Below are 15,996 nucleotides of genomic sequence, written 5' to 3'. Positions count from 1 at the left end.
TAGAATTTTATCACGAAATTTTCGCACAATCATGTAATCATACCATGAACCTCAAAATAATAATAAAATAAATTTTTTTCTACCCTGAATTTGTGATTTCGCAACCACTGTTCCGTTTAGCCCTATTTCGGAATGTTACAATAATTTTGTGACAAATGGATCAAAGTAATTATTGACTATTTGATTTGATAGTTTGTATCAAATCATTTTTTATTGAAATAAATTTATTTCAATTTCGCTTAAATTATCAAATTTAAATGGTGTTGGAAACAAAATTTGTTTTATTTCATAAAAATAAATTTTAATTTTCTCTTAAAAGCAATAATGTGTTTTGAATTTTTATATATTATTTATTGGGACTTTTAATATTTTTAAAATTAAAATTTAAGGCTATGGATTCTAAATATTTATTTAAAAGTTAGTTCTGATTTTTTAAACAAAAGTAAATTTAAACAATTTAATTCAAATTTCATATTAGTTGAGCAAATATTCGAAGCATTTGACATTTTTGGGGATTACGTTGATTTGAATTATTATAAATTTGAATATTATGACTTATTTAAATTTGAACAAAGTGTTAATTTAAATCATGGTTTAGTTTTATTAATTCAAATCATGGTTTAATTTTATTAATTTAATCATCGTTTAATTTGAAAATATAGACTATTATCACATTTTTGAAGTATAGATACATCAGTTTTTATTCTCCCAGTCCATAGGATTCTTATTATTTATAGACTAAAAATTTGCGTAGCCTAATATATATATTTATAAAAATTTCATTTGAAATATTAAAAGTTTATATAAAAATAAAATTAAAATGGAGAGATTAAATATTATAATGTCTTGGGTTGAGAAAAATCGATTTTTTTTAATTTTTCAATTAGTTGGAACTGTCAATATATGACCCTAATGTAGACAAACATTTAAAGAATGGTATAATTTTATTATTATTTGAATGGATTCAATTTAAAAACGTGTAAAAATTAAATTGATTTTACACATTTTCATGTTCTTTTGTATAGTTTATATTTAATAGTCCAATCATTATATTTTATATTTTATTTACATAAACCATGCGTCTAGAGTTTTGAGCAAATTAAAAATATTTAGATATCTTTTTGATGTTTAATCAAAGCAGTCAATTCTGCACTAATTTTTACTGTAACGGTCCCCGTGTGCACCATTTTATCAGTAAGGCAAAACATTTAATTTTCTTTTTTGCAAAGAAGAAAATTCCGAGTTATGCCAATTGCACCGACTTGTTTTGCCCTATTTCGACCAAACCGGCAGCATTAGCTGATACATGAATGAAGTTGCAAAAAAGAAAAAAATATACAATACATGAGGTAATTTTGTAGTTTGTAGTTTAATGTACAAGATTTTGTTTCTTTGTTTGTTGAATGATGAATTTTATTTGTAAAATTTATTAAAAATATTTTATATTTAAAATTTATTTAATCTTATTCATTTAATTTATAAATATTTTTTAATAAATTTAAAATAATATATCAAAACAAACAGGTACCAATTCAAGCCAGTTAAAATAGAAAAATAGTGCATCCACTGATACAATACCAATTACCTTGATTTAAATTTTCATCAATTAGAAATAGCATCATCAATCTAGATGATAAAAATATTGAATCAATTTGAAGCGTTCTCCTTTCCAGAAATTGCTTAGGTGTGTTGCCTAATATGGTGAATGTTGACTGTGATTTGTTCCTGTCTAGTGGTAATATCAAATCAATTTGATGAATAACGGAAACAATTACATTTACTAAATTCAACTGTAAAACTAATAAGAAATTAACTGCAAATTTTACCCCGGTAAAAATGATCTCCTAACCTAATAAAAGTATATAGGATTGGATAGGTTAGGTATAACAAAAAAAGATCCCGTGACAAAGCGTCTACAATCACCCACAATCAAAACAAAAGGAATACTCTCAGCGACACAGTTTGCAGTGATATCTGATCATCTCAACAGCTCCATCATTTTGCAACGAATTATACACTATCGCTGGTTTGGTATCTACTTACTTTCTATAATAATCAAAAGGGGCGGGGGCAAAAATGGTTAAAACCCAAGGCATAAGCTATTGGAAGTTCAAAATAGTATGGTGTACATGTTTGTATAGCAGTTCAGTTTGAACCTGATCCTCCATTTGTATCCTGGTTGTTTCCATGCGGTGGTGTCCCCGAGAACATTTCCATCACAGATCTGAAAGCACCGGTTAATTCCTCTGGTATTTGCATTTGCTCACCGAAATTCAAGTTGATGTTCCCACCTACTCTTATCCCAGGTTCTTCTGATCCATTAATGTTATTGTCTTCCCCCTGCCTGTTTTGAGATGGTTGTCCCTGATATGCACTTGAAGCCATATTCATAAGCATGCTTGCAATCTCCGTTGGAAGGGAACTAGCGTCGAAAGGCATTGTAAATGGAGATGATCCGCCATGACTCCTTGATCCGGATGATTGGTTATTGGATCCTTGATTATTTTGACTGGAACTAGCACCCTGCAAGACGGGTATTAGAGGATGAAAAAGAAAATGAGACATTCTGGATCAGAAAGATCAGGGATGCTTATGCATATACAGAAACATAAGAAATCATTTCAAAATAGAATTCAAATAGCAAAATTTCTTGAGAATAACCGAGTAAACAAAATGGGGTTCCATTTTCAAGGGTAACAGGCTTGAGAGAGTCATACATTCTGTCTTTTAGTGTCAAACTGTGAGGTGGTAAACTGGTAATGGATATTATTGCGAGTTAATTATAACATACAGATTTCTTTTATTATAAGCGACTAATAGTTCATATTACCTGATCCCATTCTGCCCTTTGCTGTTCATCATTCAATTTCTGCTCAGCTACCTGGATATCACAAGCAGAACATCAAGATCACAATAATGATGTAAAAAAGGGAACACTGAAACCTACCTGAATATTTTCTTTCACAGATTGATTGTTTGGATCCAGTTGCAAGGCTGCACAAGTTAAACGAAAAAGAAAAAATAAAGGTTAGAAACTACCATGTTTGATAGCATATTGAATCTTCAACCATTAATCTGTTATTGATATGGTGAAAGAAAATCAAAAGGACTTTAAGAAAATGTGGAAGTTTTCTTTAACTGTGAATGTAAGACAATCCATACTAAGAGATAAATGCTTATAAATTATATCTTAGATTTGGATGTCCCTAATAGTAACACTGTATAGTTCAGATATAATTTCCCGCCAACCTTTCTTAAATCCTTTCTCAATTGCATCAGCATAGTTGCCTTGAGCATAATATGCTAAACCAAGACGACTGTATGCCTTGCTGTAATTTGGGTCAATTTCAATGGATTTATGACAGTCTCTAATGGCTTCATTGTACTTCTGAATTTGAGTGTAAGCAGCAGCCCTGAGAAACAAAGATTATAATTCAATCAGACATTGCATTTTTACGAAGATGAATGTGTGAAAATGGCAGAAACTTGCTGCAATCAAATACAAAAAATATGTACTATCTCTAAAAGTTACTAGAAACCGAACATTAACAAGAATCAAATTCCTAAATCCTAATATTATTGGGACATGATTAACAGAAAAGACAAGTTTACTATTCCTAAAAGTCAAAGTCTAAAAGCTTTTACGGTGTTCAATGAAACCCATAGGGTGACCTAATAGTGCAAGAATAATTTGACGTAGCAGGATAAGGACTTTCCATCTCTTGGTAAGGAAAAAAATATGGTAAATATGGTAAATTGAACAGATATATATATATCAAATTATCAGCTTGAGCAAATTACTGCTGTACCGATTACAATAATAAACTGCATTATCATCACAAAGAGAAACAGCAATAGAATACAGCTCTATCGCATCAGAGTATTGCTTTGATTGCATGGTCCTGTTACCTGAAAGCAAAACAATATAACTTAAGAGCAGCTTTTACAGAGAATGAGCAGTGCAAGATATTAAAAAGATCGTGGCAAAACATCACATATGGTAAGCACATTGACACTTCTTAAGCAACAGTTATCATAAAAAAGTTGCAGGTATTGGGTTCCTTGGTGACTTTAGGTTTGGGTCCTTTAGAATCAATTTAGGTAGGACCTGTTTCCATTTTGGTAACTTTAGGTTTGGGTCCTTTAGAATCAATTTAGGTAGGCCCTGTTTCTATTTTGGTGACTTTAGGCTCATGTTAATGTTTTCTACATTTTACTCAATAAGGGTATATAGTAATTGAGTTTAAATCGTTAAGTAAAAAAAATCCTGTTGGATGGATTGGATATCAAGCGAGCTCATTTGCTAGGGTCTGCTTTTACAGCATCTATTTTATGACTTTTAACAAATAAACAGATAAAGCATACATAAATTAGACAAAAAAAAGAAAGAGAAGAACAAAACTTTCTCAACCTCTCCAAACAATGAGCCCTTAAAATTAAACGTTAAAGATATGAAGTACTAACTGCCAACAAAAAAAAAAAAAAAGCACACAAATTTTTATTACCTTGACATTTGAATGTCTCGGCCAGGTTTTTACGGTCAAATGCCTGACAACCAGACCTTTCCATCTCCTGATGTGGAAAATTTAAGATATCAATAAAGGTTTGTTACAGAAGCTAACCGATATCTTTAGAAAGTAAAAATAAAATATGACAATAAACATAAATTGCAAGAAGTTATCTAAACTGAATAAGAATATAATGAAGATCAAGTGCCAGTCAGTCCTGATTTAGTGATGTGAAAGCAAGATGAACTTAAATGTCACTAGTGGATCCCAACTTCCTAACTAGTTCAAAGCACTAAAAAGAAAACATATATTAATATCCTTCCTCATAATCATGTTTCTTACACGGCAGAATGCAAAGATTGCAAATGCTTAAATTCAGTAGGATGCCATGCAACTGAATAACCTTGCAACCTGTAATAACTACCTTGGTTCTCCAATCCCCAGTCATAACCATAATTTTAAGGCTGGCTCACTAACCTACCTTTCTATCCAAATATTATAAGCCACTATGTCGAGAATGCTTATTTCAGGAACTACAATCTAAAAATCAGCATTTCACTCTTTCAGTTTCTAGAACCATGTATCTATGTGATGATAATATAAATGCATTATATGTTTCTCAATATAAGAGATAGCAGAAGCTGGAGTTTGTCTCTAAGTGTAAAACTTCAAAGGTTGGCCAATTTTCAAAGGAACCTGTTACATTAATCCAAAAGAGGAAATAAAGATGCCGTTGTCAGCTGTGCAAGCCAGGATGTCAAGTTAAGAAATAAATGATAAGAGTTTGCTCATATAATTCTCTGAGGTCAATGATTAAGCTTGACATGATCGGTTCTTACTAAATAATCAGAAGAAATCAACCACAGGTTTTCATCCTAATAGCTCATATATGACAAAGAACACTACTGATGAATAAATCCATGCCATGGGGAAAGATTGACAATCCCCATACCTGATCTTCAAAAGACTCTTTTGAAGAATTTCCCTACACTCTGATTTCCAAATTTCACTCAAGTTTCAACGAAGATAGACAAGTAATTTATTTCAGCTTTTAGTTTCAGTATCATAAGATTTCCCTTCTGAACATCCCTACTAAAAATGAGGACCAGAAAATCTTCTTAAATGATCGGAATCATGTAATTCAGTTAATCTATTTTCTGAGTGCAATGATGTAATCAAAGTATGGATACACTATGGAGAAACTACTTCAATGAAACATGTAAATCTAACACTTAACCTGAATGCAAATCTAAAAATATCTCAAAAAGAACCTTCACGTTACAACAATTAATTAAGCAACAATAACCATAAACCAAGGCAAGCTAACCATCCATCTAGTGGAACAGGTTTAATATACACCAGAGGAAAACATACATTTACGGCGTCTTCAAATAAACGAGTAGCTTTATCCAGTTGGGCAGGATCATCATTCCCATCAGGCATGGCCCTCAGAAAGTGAATTTTCTCTATTGCAGCAAAGAATTGCCCAAAGAGTTCATCCTTTGAGACTCCTGCAAGTTACCCTGGTTTAGAACTACTTTGTATAACCTAAAACATTAAAATAAATAATACAAAGGTAAATCATTTCAACCCAATTATTAAAAGTCCAAAATGTGAAATTATCAAGATAAGTAGCATGGCATACCTGTAGACTGAGATTCTTTAGTCCAGTTATCCCCCTAATTTAGCAAAATCCAGACACCAAACATATTAGAAACAAAATAAGTGCTACAAAAGAAGAAATGTCCCTGACAGGATACCACTAAAACAGCATCCATACAATGATAAGGAAACTGGGAAAGAGAACCGTATGTAGAGAAAAATTTTCCCATATTAAATTTTAGATGACATACATGGTGCCTAAATTAAATCCTGGACCCAAATATACTTTAAATCAATTTCAAAAAGAAAATAGTGATCATGAAATACCAATTTTAATGCCGCCAAGGAATTAGCACTTACGATATCATGGGCAGAAAGTGAAGCAGTGGCATTATCAGAAGTACCCCTGTGACTTAGATCTGATTTAATTTTCTTATCCTCACTTTCATCCAGTGAACTGAATATGTCAATTAATAGATCAGGTTTGACATAATTTATAGAAGCTGAGTCAAGTTTAAACACCTCCACCAAACATTCCCTAGCAACTTCAAGGCCTTCAAGATCAACCCCTGGGGCGGGTTCAACTATTTTACAGAAACAGGATTATTATTAGAAAATATATAACAAGATGAGAATACAAAGTGAATGAAGAAGTATATGACTAGGAAATACTCAGCAAATCTCCCCCTTCAAATCGCTTAAAGCCCTAAACACTCACCCGCCCAAATAATAAAATAAGGGAGATGAAATAAAAGACATAAACTGTATAGTATAGAGGATGCAAGCAACCAGTATAATGTGATGATATCAATGAACTTAAAAGTTGCCATTTAAAAAACATGATACCAGTCATGCATATAAAAAGGACCCTTGTCAATTTTAAAGAGGATGCACACAAAACCAGTCAATTTGTTTTCTTACAAACCAACGATGATGCAGCTTTTAGGACAAAGTTCCAAATGTTTACACCATTTTTTTCCCGGATAATTTAAAGATCGATCAAATTCTATATTGTGCCCAAAGACTTCTAGAGCCGTTCTCCAATGGTATCATTCTATAGCTAATGCTGCACTTCCTAATTTTATTGAAACCTAGCAATCACATAATCCCACAATTCATTTGTCTACACTGAATTGTCGAACAACAACGCTCCTTATTCATAACACCTCTTTTCTTTCCACCCTTAACACACTCCATGAAACTAAGAAAGCATCACTTTAACTCCGAATTAGCAGTTGCAAACCCTAAATTTCCAAGTAGAATTAAGCTAATTGCGCTTTGCAAAAGTCAAAATCAATCAGTAAAGGAGCTAATTCCGCTTTTGCACCATGGTGAAATAAAGAACAATGCAAAAGAAAATCATTTAAAAAATAATGCAAAAAGGAAAAAAAATAAATCAGTGACAAACGCTAAGCTAACCTAATTGAATTGAAAAAAATAGCGAATAAAATCAAAGGCGAGATAGAGAGAGTACCTGAGTCGAGGAAATCCAAAAAGGATCGAACGATGCGACGAGAGAGGGGAGAATCGGACTTTAATTTACCCATCCAATTTTGCAAAGACAGCTTAAACCACCTCTTGCTTTGTTTTGTGTTTTCGCCAGAGTTGGGGACTTCAATTTCTAGTACTGAATTATAAGAAGGGTGAATATATTATTTGGTACCTAATATTAGCTTCAATGTTCAATTTAATACTAAGTTTTTATTTTTTTTTCAGATTTTGGTACTAAACTTTTTTTCATTTTGACACTTAAGTTTCTTTTGTCTCAAGGTTTAATTTGTCACTTAGAGTTTTTGTGTACCTATTTCTTTTAATATTGCACACATGTCAAATATTTATTGGGTCTCATGATGTCGCTTGATCTAGATATTAAATTGAATATTAAAGTTAAACTTAAGTATCGAATTAAATATTGAAGTCAAATTCATATACAAAATGGTACATTAACCTTGTGAAATTATGCTATAAGGACCTTGAGCCTGATTACTCTCCTACGAAATGTGAAAGAGTTAACAAAAATATAAAACCTAAAAATGAGCTTGGATAAAAACTTAGTCTCTTTTAAAATATGGATCGAGTTTAATTTCAATATTTAAGGCTTGAATCTAGCCTCGCATGGCTTTTTTATTTTGTAATTTTTATATATTATGTAATTTATATCAAATAAATTAAATATATATTGTAATGTAAACATTAGAAAATATTTAAAATGCTTATGTTTTAAATTTTACTAAAAGAAAATATCTAAAATAAATAATAATATTAAATTAAAATAATATAAAAATTTTAAAATAAAATAATAATATGTACGAGTTTAGAAAGGTTTAATTGTTTATAAATATAGACGGATTTAAGCAAATTTTGAGGCTTATATTTTGACTCAGTCTAGGTTTTGGCAAATATAAAATATATTAATATTAAACATAAACTAGCTCGATATGACTCATAAACGCCTCTATTTTTATTTCAATTCGATAATTTTATTCTCTATACTTTTTAATTTTTGAAATTTAACTCTATAAAATTTATATTACCTTGCTACGGACTTTACGGAACATACATCCATCGACTTATTCAAGTACCATGTTGAGAGATAAAAATTGAATTTCTATATCAGTTGATTGATAGAGTTTTGGTCATTGATCCTTGTACACCTTTTAGAGTTGAACCTCATATTTTTTCTATGCATACTATTGAATGATATAATTTATTTTAATTATAAAATGATATTTTTCTAATTTTTTAATTGAGTTGGTGTCTAATTAAATTGTGACACTAATAGTATAGAGATGTATATATACAATTGATGGATGTAATAAAGTAGTCATAATACAATTAAAATGTAAATATTATATTAAAATAAAGATTTGGTTAAATGTTAAAAAAAATTATTGATGTAAAAAGCACGAGTTCAAGTCCAATAACATTAATTTTTTATAAATTCACAATTAATTTGATGACCAACTAACTTGTGACACTGATTTAATTAGAGACTTAAATAATAATCTAAATAATGCATCGATAGATAAAAAATATTATTATTTTTTGGTTAAAAGAAATAGAAGTAAACTTCTAATTACACGACTTTACTAAGAGTCAGACCTTATTTCAGATTGTTAAATATCGTTCTTTAGTAAATTCTGAACACCCTCAAGTGGCTCAACAAAATAATATTTCACATTTAAATCTCCATTCGACATCATTGCTATGCAATCTGCAACATTGTTTTGCTCATTTAGAACATGCCAAAATTTAATTTACCATTCATTCAAAATCATAGTATGTATAAATCAAATTTCTAAAAGATTACTGTCAACCACGTATCCATTACTAACTAGATCAATCTAAGATAAAGATATTCTTTTTACAATACCAAAAGTTTATATTTAATGTCCAAAACTTACTTTCTTATGGTTTGCTTGAACCGAATTTGTGTCCATTAATTCTAGCAATTTAACATCTTTACAATCAAATCAAGATTGAATTACGTTTATTAACAAAAAAAGAGAGTATATTTCAATGTACTAATTTTCGATTTTACTAATAAATAAATTTGAGAAGTTAAAATATCTATTTTAGATATGATGTTAAAAATAAAAAATAAAAAAAATAATTTAAATAATATTTAAATAATTTAATATAATTATACATAAAATATTTTAAAATTTTAAATATAATAATAAATAATATTTAAATAGTTTAATATTTAAATAGAATATAAATTAATCCAAAATTTAAATATATTTTAAATAATTAATACAAGTAAAAATATAATTAATACAAATAAGAATATTTTAATAATTTACACTTCAAAACGCAAAAATTAAAAATACCTAAACTCAACTTTTGCTAAAATCACTGTTTCTCCACACTTTCGACCGAAAAGCCAAGTCTTTGGCATTGCTTTTGAGGGTTGAAAAACATTTTTCCACCTTCAAAAGTATGACTGAGCGACCCTTAATTGACAAAAGTATATGAAGTGAAGTTTATAGAAAATTTCCTTGTGTAAGGCACTTATAAATGAGAATGTTACCATTTGAGTTATTTGTTGAAAGGAGGCTAACTTTGTTAGGAAAAGTTTAGGAGTAGAGTTTAAAGACAAAATCGTTCAATAATTATTAAGGTTCACATTTTTAAACATACGATATTTTCGTCAATTTATCTTTTTTTTAAATTGCTTTTTAAACATTCAAATTTTCAATAAAATATTATCAAAACTTATTCAAATTATTAATAGAATTGAAAAATAAAATCCTATTCGAAAATAATATATTTATATTTATTGTAGCTAGTAATAAAATAACCAGTAAATAATTATTCCCATCCTTGAGAAAAAGTAAATAATTTTTGAAAGCTAAAGAAAGAGTAAATAAATATTCGCAAAGAGAAGGGCAGTTAGTTGTATCCGGAATTTACAGTGCACATTAATTAAAGAGAAAAGTTTACCCGTAATTATCTCCCACTTTATTTCATTTTACAGATGAGAAATTCCCCAAGGGCAGAAAAAAAGAAAAAGAGGGTAGTATGAGGTTTCTCCCAAGTGAGATCAGATCTACGACTAGACAATATCTGACGATAGAAATTAAAGTCAATATAACAAATCTAAATTATAGTTTATCCTATCGACGGCTTAAATCATCCCCATTTCCTAGGAGCAAAAAGTAAAATAAATAGACATAGTAAAAATGAAACAAAAATAGATCGATTGGGAAAAATTAAAATTCAACCCATAATATTAGAGGGAGAGAAATGAGGGAGGGAGAGAGGGGGTAATTCACAAGGGAAGAAAAGCCTGCTTCCACCGTTACACCCTCTCTCACATTTTCGTTAAGTTTTTCTTTTTGTTTTTGTCTTTCTCTCTCTCTTTCTTTATTTACATCTTAGCTACCCTTTTTTTTTAATTCAATGCTCTATAAACGAAAAATTTGAAGGTGGGTTTTTGGTTCTTGGTTTTTGAATTTGGTGATCTGTGTTTTTTTTTGTGCGTGGGAATTGTTGGGAGAAGGAGAGGGAGGGAAGAGAAATGGAGGAAGGGAGATTATGTCAGTGGAGTGTTTGCAGATCTCTTCTGGCAATTGTCCAGTGGTGGGGTTTTAATGTAACCGTCATTATCATTAACAAATGGATCTTTCAGGTTCCTTTTTCTTTAAATTTGTTTTATCGATCTTCACACTTCCAGTTTTATATTAAATTTTCTTATATTTGATCTAATTATTTGATGTTCATGTAATTCTCTTTTGTTGTGTTATATATACTTTCGATGCCTTTTTTCCTCTGCTTCGATTCAGTTTGCTCTAGTTTCTTGATTGATTCTTGTTAATGCTTTGCTAGAGTACAACTTGCCTTTTCCAGAATTATATATTAAAAACCGAAGTTGTGATGTGGGCTATAAGTATAACTAAGCTCAATAAAATTTATTAAACAATACATATTATAAAAAATATAATTTAAAGGGGTTGCAAGATTTTAACTGGTACAGTTTAGTTTGTAAATTATGTATTATTAACAGTATTAGGTTCTTTTCGTGTTTATTAGTATTTAATTTAATTTTGAAATCTAGAGTTGCGGCCTGATTATGGACTTAAATTATGCATCTTAGAAGAAAGATTCAAGAATCATGGTTAGGCTGTCATTTTTAATTTTCATGTTATAGTGATGTGGCTGCCGCTTTAAGCTTTTGTCTGGGTTCATAAGCAACAGATCTAGGATTATAATAAATAAATTAAATGTTGATACATATGATTCTTCATATATTGGTATTATAATGTTTATTTTATTTTTATGATAAATGTTTGATGAGAGGGGAGAAGAGTAGGGTTTACTGTTTAGCATGTTATGGGTTTAAACTCAAACCTTGAAGTTTTTGGCTTGATAAGTGCATTTTCCAGCTTAATGAATTAGCCTAAATTTTTTGGACGGTTTAATGGAATCTTTGGAAGCATTTGAGGTGCTTAAAACACCTTCTATCTCTGCTGCTTCCCTGATTTAATGCTGAGCATTGAGATAGTCTGCAACTTTAATATCGGCATAAGTGGGAACCGAATCTTTTCGGCTGTTCTTCAGCTGAATGAAAAACCTGACATGAATTTATTTTTCATTAAATGTTTTCCTTTGATCTTTTTTTCGTAGTGGACATAAGAAAGTATAACCATTCAATGATCATTCAATTGTTAGATGGGATAATGGTACCTTAGATTGCAATTGGTTGATTTTGACACTTATTGACAAAGTTCTGGAATATGACAATGTTGATGTTGTTTTTCTTTTCTTAATTCTTTTTAAAAAAATTTATAATTCCAGAAATTGGATTTCAAGTTCCCTCTATCAGTATCATGCGTTCACTTCATAACTTCATCATTTGGAGCATATATGGTAATCAAAGTGCTAAAGCTTAAACCTCTAATAGTGGTTGATCCTGAAGATCGCTGGAAAAGGATATTTCCCATGTCTTTTGTATTCTGCGTCAACATAGTGTTGGGAAATGTCAGTTTGCGCTACATCCCAGTTTCTTTTATGCAGACTATAAAGTCATTCACTCCTGCTACAACAGGTGAGATTTAGAAATTATAAGCCTAATCATAACTTTTATGCGCATTATCTTGGTATAAGTCTTGCATGCATGCCGTCATCACATCTAATCTTGTATGTTCATGATAGTTATTTTGCAGTGGCTAGTTTGGAGGAAGTACTTTGATTGGCGAATTTGGGCCTCTTTGATTCCTATTGTTGGAGGAATTCTTCTCACATCTATTACAGAGCTTAGTTTTAATATGTTTGGTTTTTGTGCTGCCTTATTTGGATGTTTAGCTACTTCTACAAAGACTATCCTTGCTGAATCACTGCTGCATGGATACAAGTTTGATAGGTACTGTTGTCATTTGTTCTCATGGCTATATTTGACAAATTGGAAAAGGTTGAAATTTAAGAAAAATGGATTTGAAGCTAAGCTCATGCTCAATGTATTAATTAGTTTATGACGGCCATGGAATATTCTTGATGCAAAAATTTAGTTAATTCTACACTTCACTTAGTGTTGTGTCTTTTGCAGCTAGCATATAATTTTGCTACACTTGTCAGTCATCTTTTCCTCTGCATTTTTGTATGACGATTCCTTCTTTTTTTTTTCATGTAGTTTATACTGTTTCGCTAACAAATTGAATGAGTGCCATTTCCTTGGCTTCACAATCTCCATTAGCATAGATTTTTACTTTCAGGAAGATAACTTTTGACTGGCAAACTTCTGGTTGACACGACACTCTGTGTCCCTGGATTGAACTATGAACAAGGAAATATTTAGTTGAACAACAATTACTGCCATTATTTCATAACTATCAAGTAGTGCTTCACAAACTATTCTGTTAAGCTAAGTATTTGACATGCATGCATCATAACTTAGAAACTTGTGATCAAAACTTTTTCAGAATAAAAGCCGTGATAAATTCCTTCCATTTTTAGCCTGAAAGCTTTGATATTACTGCTGTAGTGTTTTAAGAGTTAATTGCATTCCTAGCCTATGTGGACGAATGTGATTTCCGTAATACCACATAGAGACTTGCTTATTCTTTTTCTTGAGCAAAGCTATTTGTTTTTATTTATTTATATATTTAAGAGTAATCATGTGTTACTTGTGGAGAAGTGTTTCGCTCCAACTTATTAATTCACACGTTCTCTGATCTTGGTTCACTTTATATTTTTTGGTGCATGCTCTTATAGCATAAACACTGTCTACTACATGGCACCTTTTGCAACCTTGATCTTGGGAGTACCAGCAATGTTACTAGAAGGTAATGGCATTATGGAATGGTTTGAGACACACCCTTCTCCCTGGCCAGCTCTCGTCATTATTTTCAGCTCTGGAGTGCTGGCTTTCTGTCTTAACTTCTCCATCTTTTACGTGATTCACTCAACTACGGCTGTAACATTTAATGTTGCTGGGAACCTTAAGGTGAGATTTATCTAGTGAAGAGGGATTCTTATCATATTCTGACTCATTTTAGTATTATAATTGTTGTCATTGATTGTGGTGTTCTAGGCTTAAGTTGTTTACATTACCGTAGATTTGATTATTTAGATGAATGTATTTTTCGGATTCTGCAGAGTCCTGAAATTTTGTGGTAAATTGTAGCAGATTTCTGGTGCTTAAACGCTTTAAAGCTTCCTGTTCATCATTTTGAATGTGGTATTCATTATTCTAATGCTTTTCTGATGCAGGTAGCAGTTGCTGTGTTGATTTCATGGATGATATTCAAAAACCCGATTTCGGGTCTAAATGCTGTTGGCTGTGGTATCACACTTGTGGGATGTACATTTTACGGGTACGTCCGACACTTGCTTTCTCAACAGCCACCTGGAACACCACGAACACCCCGGACACCTAGGAACAGGATGGAACAACTACTACCCCTTGTAAATAATAATGATAAGTTAGATGACAAGATCTAATTTAGGTTGTTATGCATGGGGGTTCTTGGATGATACAAAGAAATGGCATGATTTGGAAAGGTTGATTTTATCACCTTGTGCGGTTCTACGTTAGATTTACTCAGTTGGGGAAGTTTTTAACATATTTTGTTCTCTCAGATACAGAAATTATTTTCTTACATCTCTTTATTTGTTAGAGTGCCTCAAATATGTAGTACATGAAATCAATGGAAATTTTCTCCATTTTGCTGCTCAGACTCTCTGTTTCCCGATACTAGTTTGTAAGTCACTCAAGTTCAGCTCGACCATTGTTGACTCAAGTTCTAGTATTGATTGAGTTGGATTCAAGTATTTTGATATTTGATTTGAACAAGCTGCAAGATTAATCGAGATTTTATTTTTTTTAGTTATGTATTGAAAAATTTCATTTTTGAACTCAAGTTAGGCTGAAATAATAAAAAATTGAAGTATGAGAATTCAGTTCATGTTTTAGTATGTAATAAAGTCTAACCGAGTGCTTTCAAGTTTGTTTTTATCTCAAATGAAACTTAGTCAAATTTGAACTGAGTTTTAGATTTCAAAGTCGGACTCGAATATGAAGTTCTTATAACTTGAGTTGCGTTTGGTTACATGGTAGCAACTGAAGAAGCAAGTATGGGAATTGTGATGTTTGAAGTACTATAATCTGAAATATCCAAATCAGACTACTTGGTTTACATATCACTCCTGATATTTAGTAATACTTTTCAAAAAATTTTCAAAAATACTTTTGTTCTAAAAATTACTTTTGAGCAGAAGTTAAAATTTTTTTCTTCTACTTTTAATCAAAAAAAGTATTTTTTCAAAGCATTTTTGTCCCAAAAATATTTTTTAAAAATTCATCAGTAACTTGTTTAGTAATGTTTTTATTTCAAAAGTATTTTTTATCCCAAATAAATTGACCCTAACATGTTTCCAACTAAAGTTGAAAATTAAAAACCCCAAATTAACCCATTTTTACAGAAGTAAAATAAACATATTTTGAAAGAGCAATGCCCTCAATTTCATTAGACAATCACCAAATTTTGTTTATCCAATCAGAAAAAAAGAAGAGAAGACACAGTTGTACATTTTACGTCTCAATAATGAAGAGAAACGGGGAAAAAACCAGTTAGCAGTAAAAGACTAGAACCGAAGCTAAATTATTTTTGCATAAACAAATTGAGTTAATAGTAACTAGATGAAGCCAAAAGCCATAAATTGTTTTGCCATTTAGTGGTCATAAGCTAGCTACCGACACCATTTGTATGGTTAAGCAACCTGCAATACTGATGCATTGCTACACAAACTCGTGGATGCAGCAGGTCCCTAGAAGGTTAGGAAGATCTTAATGAATGATGGAAAAAAAGTGTACTTGGAAACACCCGCTTCTTGAGGCTCATTACTGTCGCCAACTTGGGGCCCTTGGATAACCAGTGCTTCCACT

General features: G+C 31.0%; 2 protein-coding genes across 3 annotated transcripts; one reads left to right on the top strand and one right to left on the bottom strand.

Annotated features, from left to right (window-relative positions):
• Positions 1-1,820: 1,820 nt before the first annotated feature.
• Positions 1,821-7,761, bottom strand: LOC108453807 (uncharacterized). Its single transcript, XM_017752120.2, has 10 exons — positions 7,585-7,761; positions 6,471-6,694; positions 6,154-6,187; positions 5,883-6,019; positions 4,506-4,572; positions 3,810-3,909; positions 3,250-3,413; positions 2,948-2,994; positions 2,831-2,881; positions 1,821-2,523 (listed from the first exon to the last, which is right to left on the bottom strand). The coding sequence occupies exons 1-10, from the start codon at positions 7,655-7,657 to the stop codon at positions 2,146-2,148; spliced, it is 1,275 nt and encodes a 424-aa protein (XP_017607609.1). The 5' UTR covers positions 7,658-7,761; the 3' UTR covers positions 1,821-2,145.
• Positions 7,762-10,604: 2,843 nt separating this feature from the next.
• Positions 10,605-14,937, top strand: LOC108489844 (UDP-galactose transporter 1-like). 2 transcript variants are annotated; one of them, XM_017794522.2, is made up of 5 exons: positions 10,605-11,244; positions 12,411-12,660; positions 12,768-12,975; positions 13,824-14,055; positions 14,322-14,937. In XM_017794522.2, the coding sequence occupies exons 1-5, from the start codon at positions 11,134-11,136 to the stop codon at positions 14,550-14,552; spliced, it is 1,032 nt and encodes a 343-aa protein (XP_017650011.1). In that variant the 5' UTR covers positions 10,605-11,133; the 3' UTR covers positions 14,553-14,937. The 2 variants fall into 2 exon arrangements, with proteins under 2 accessions (XP_017650011.1, XP_052884660.1); XM_053028700.1 differs by having other exon boundaries at positions 10,713-11,244; positions 12,517-12,660.
• The last annotated feature ends 1,059 nt before the right edge of the window (positions 14,938-15,996 follow it).

The sequence above is a fragment of the Gossypium arboreum genome, chromosome 5 (assembly GCF_025698485.1).
Source record: "Gossypium arboreum isolate Shixiya-1 chromosome 5, ASM2569848v2, whole genome shotgun sequence".
In the NCBI taxonomy this organism is placed as follows: domain Eukaryota; kingdom Viridiplantae; phylum Streptophyta; class Magnoliopsida; order Malvales; family Malvaceae; genus Gossypium; species Gossypium arboreum.
Note: the sequence above shows the minus strand (reverse complement) of the source record. Positions and strands in the feature narration are given on the sequence as shown.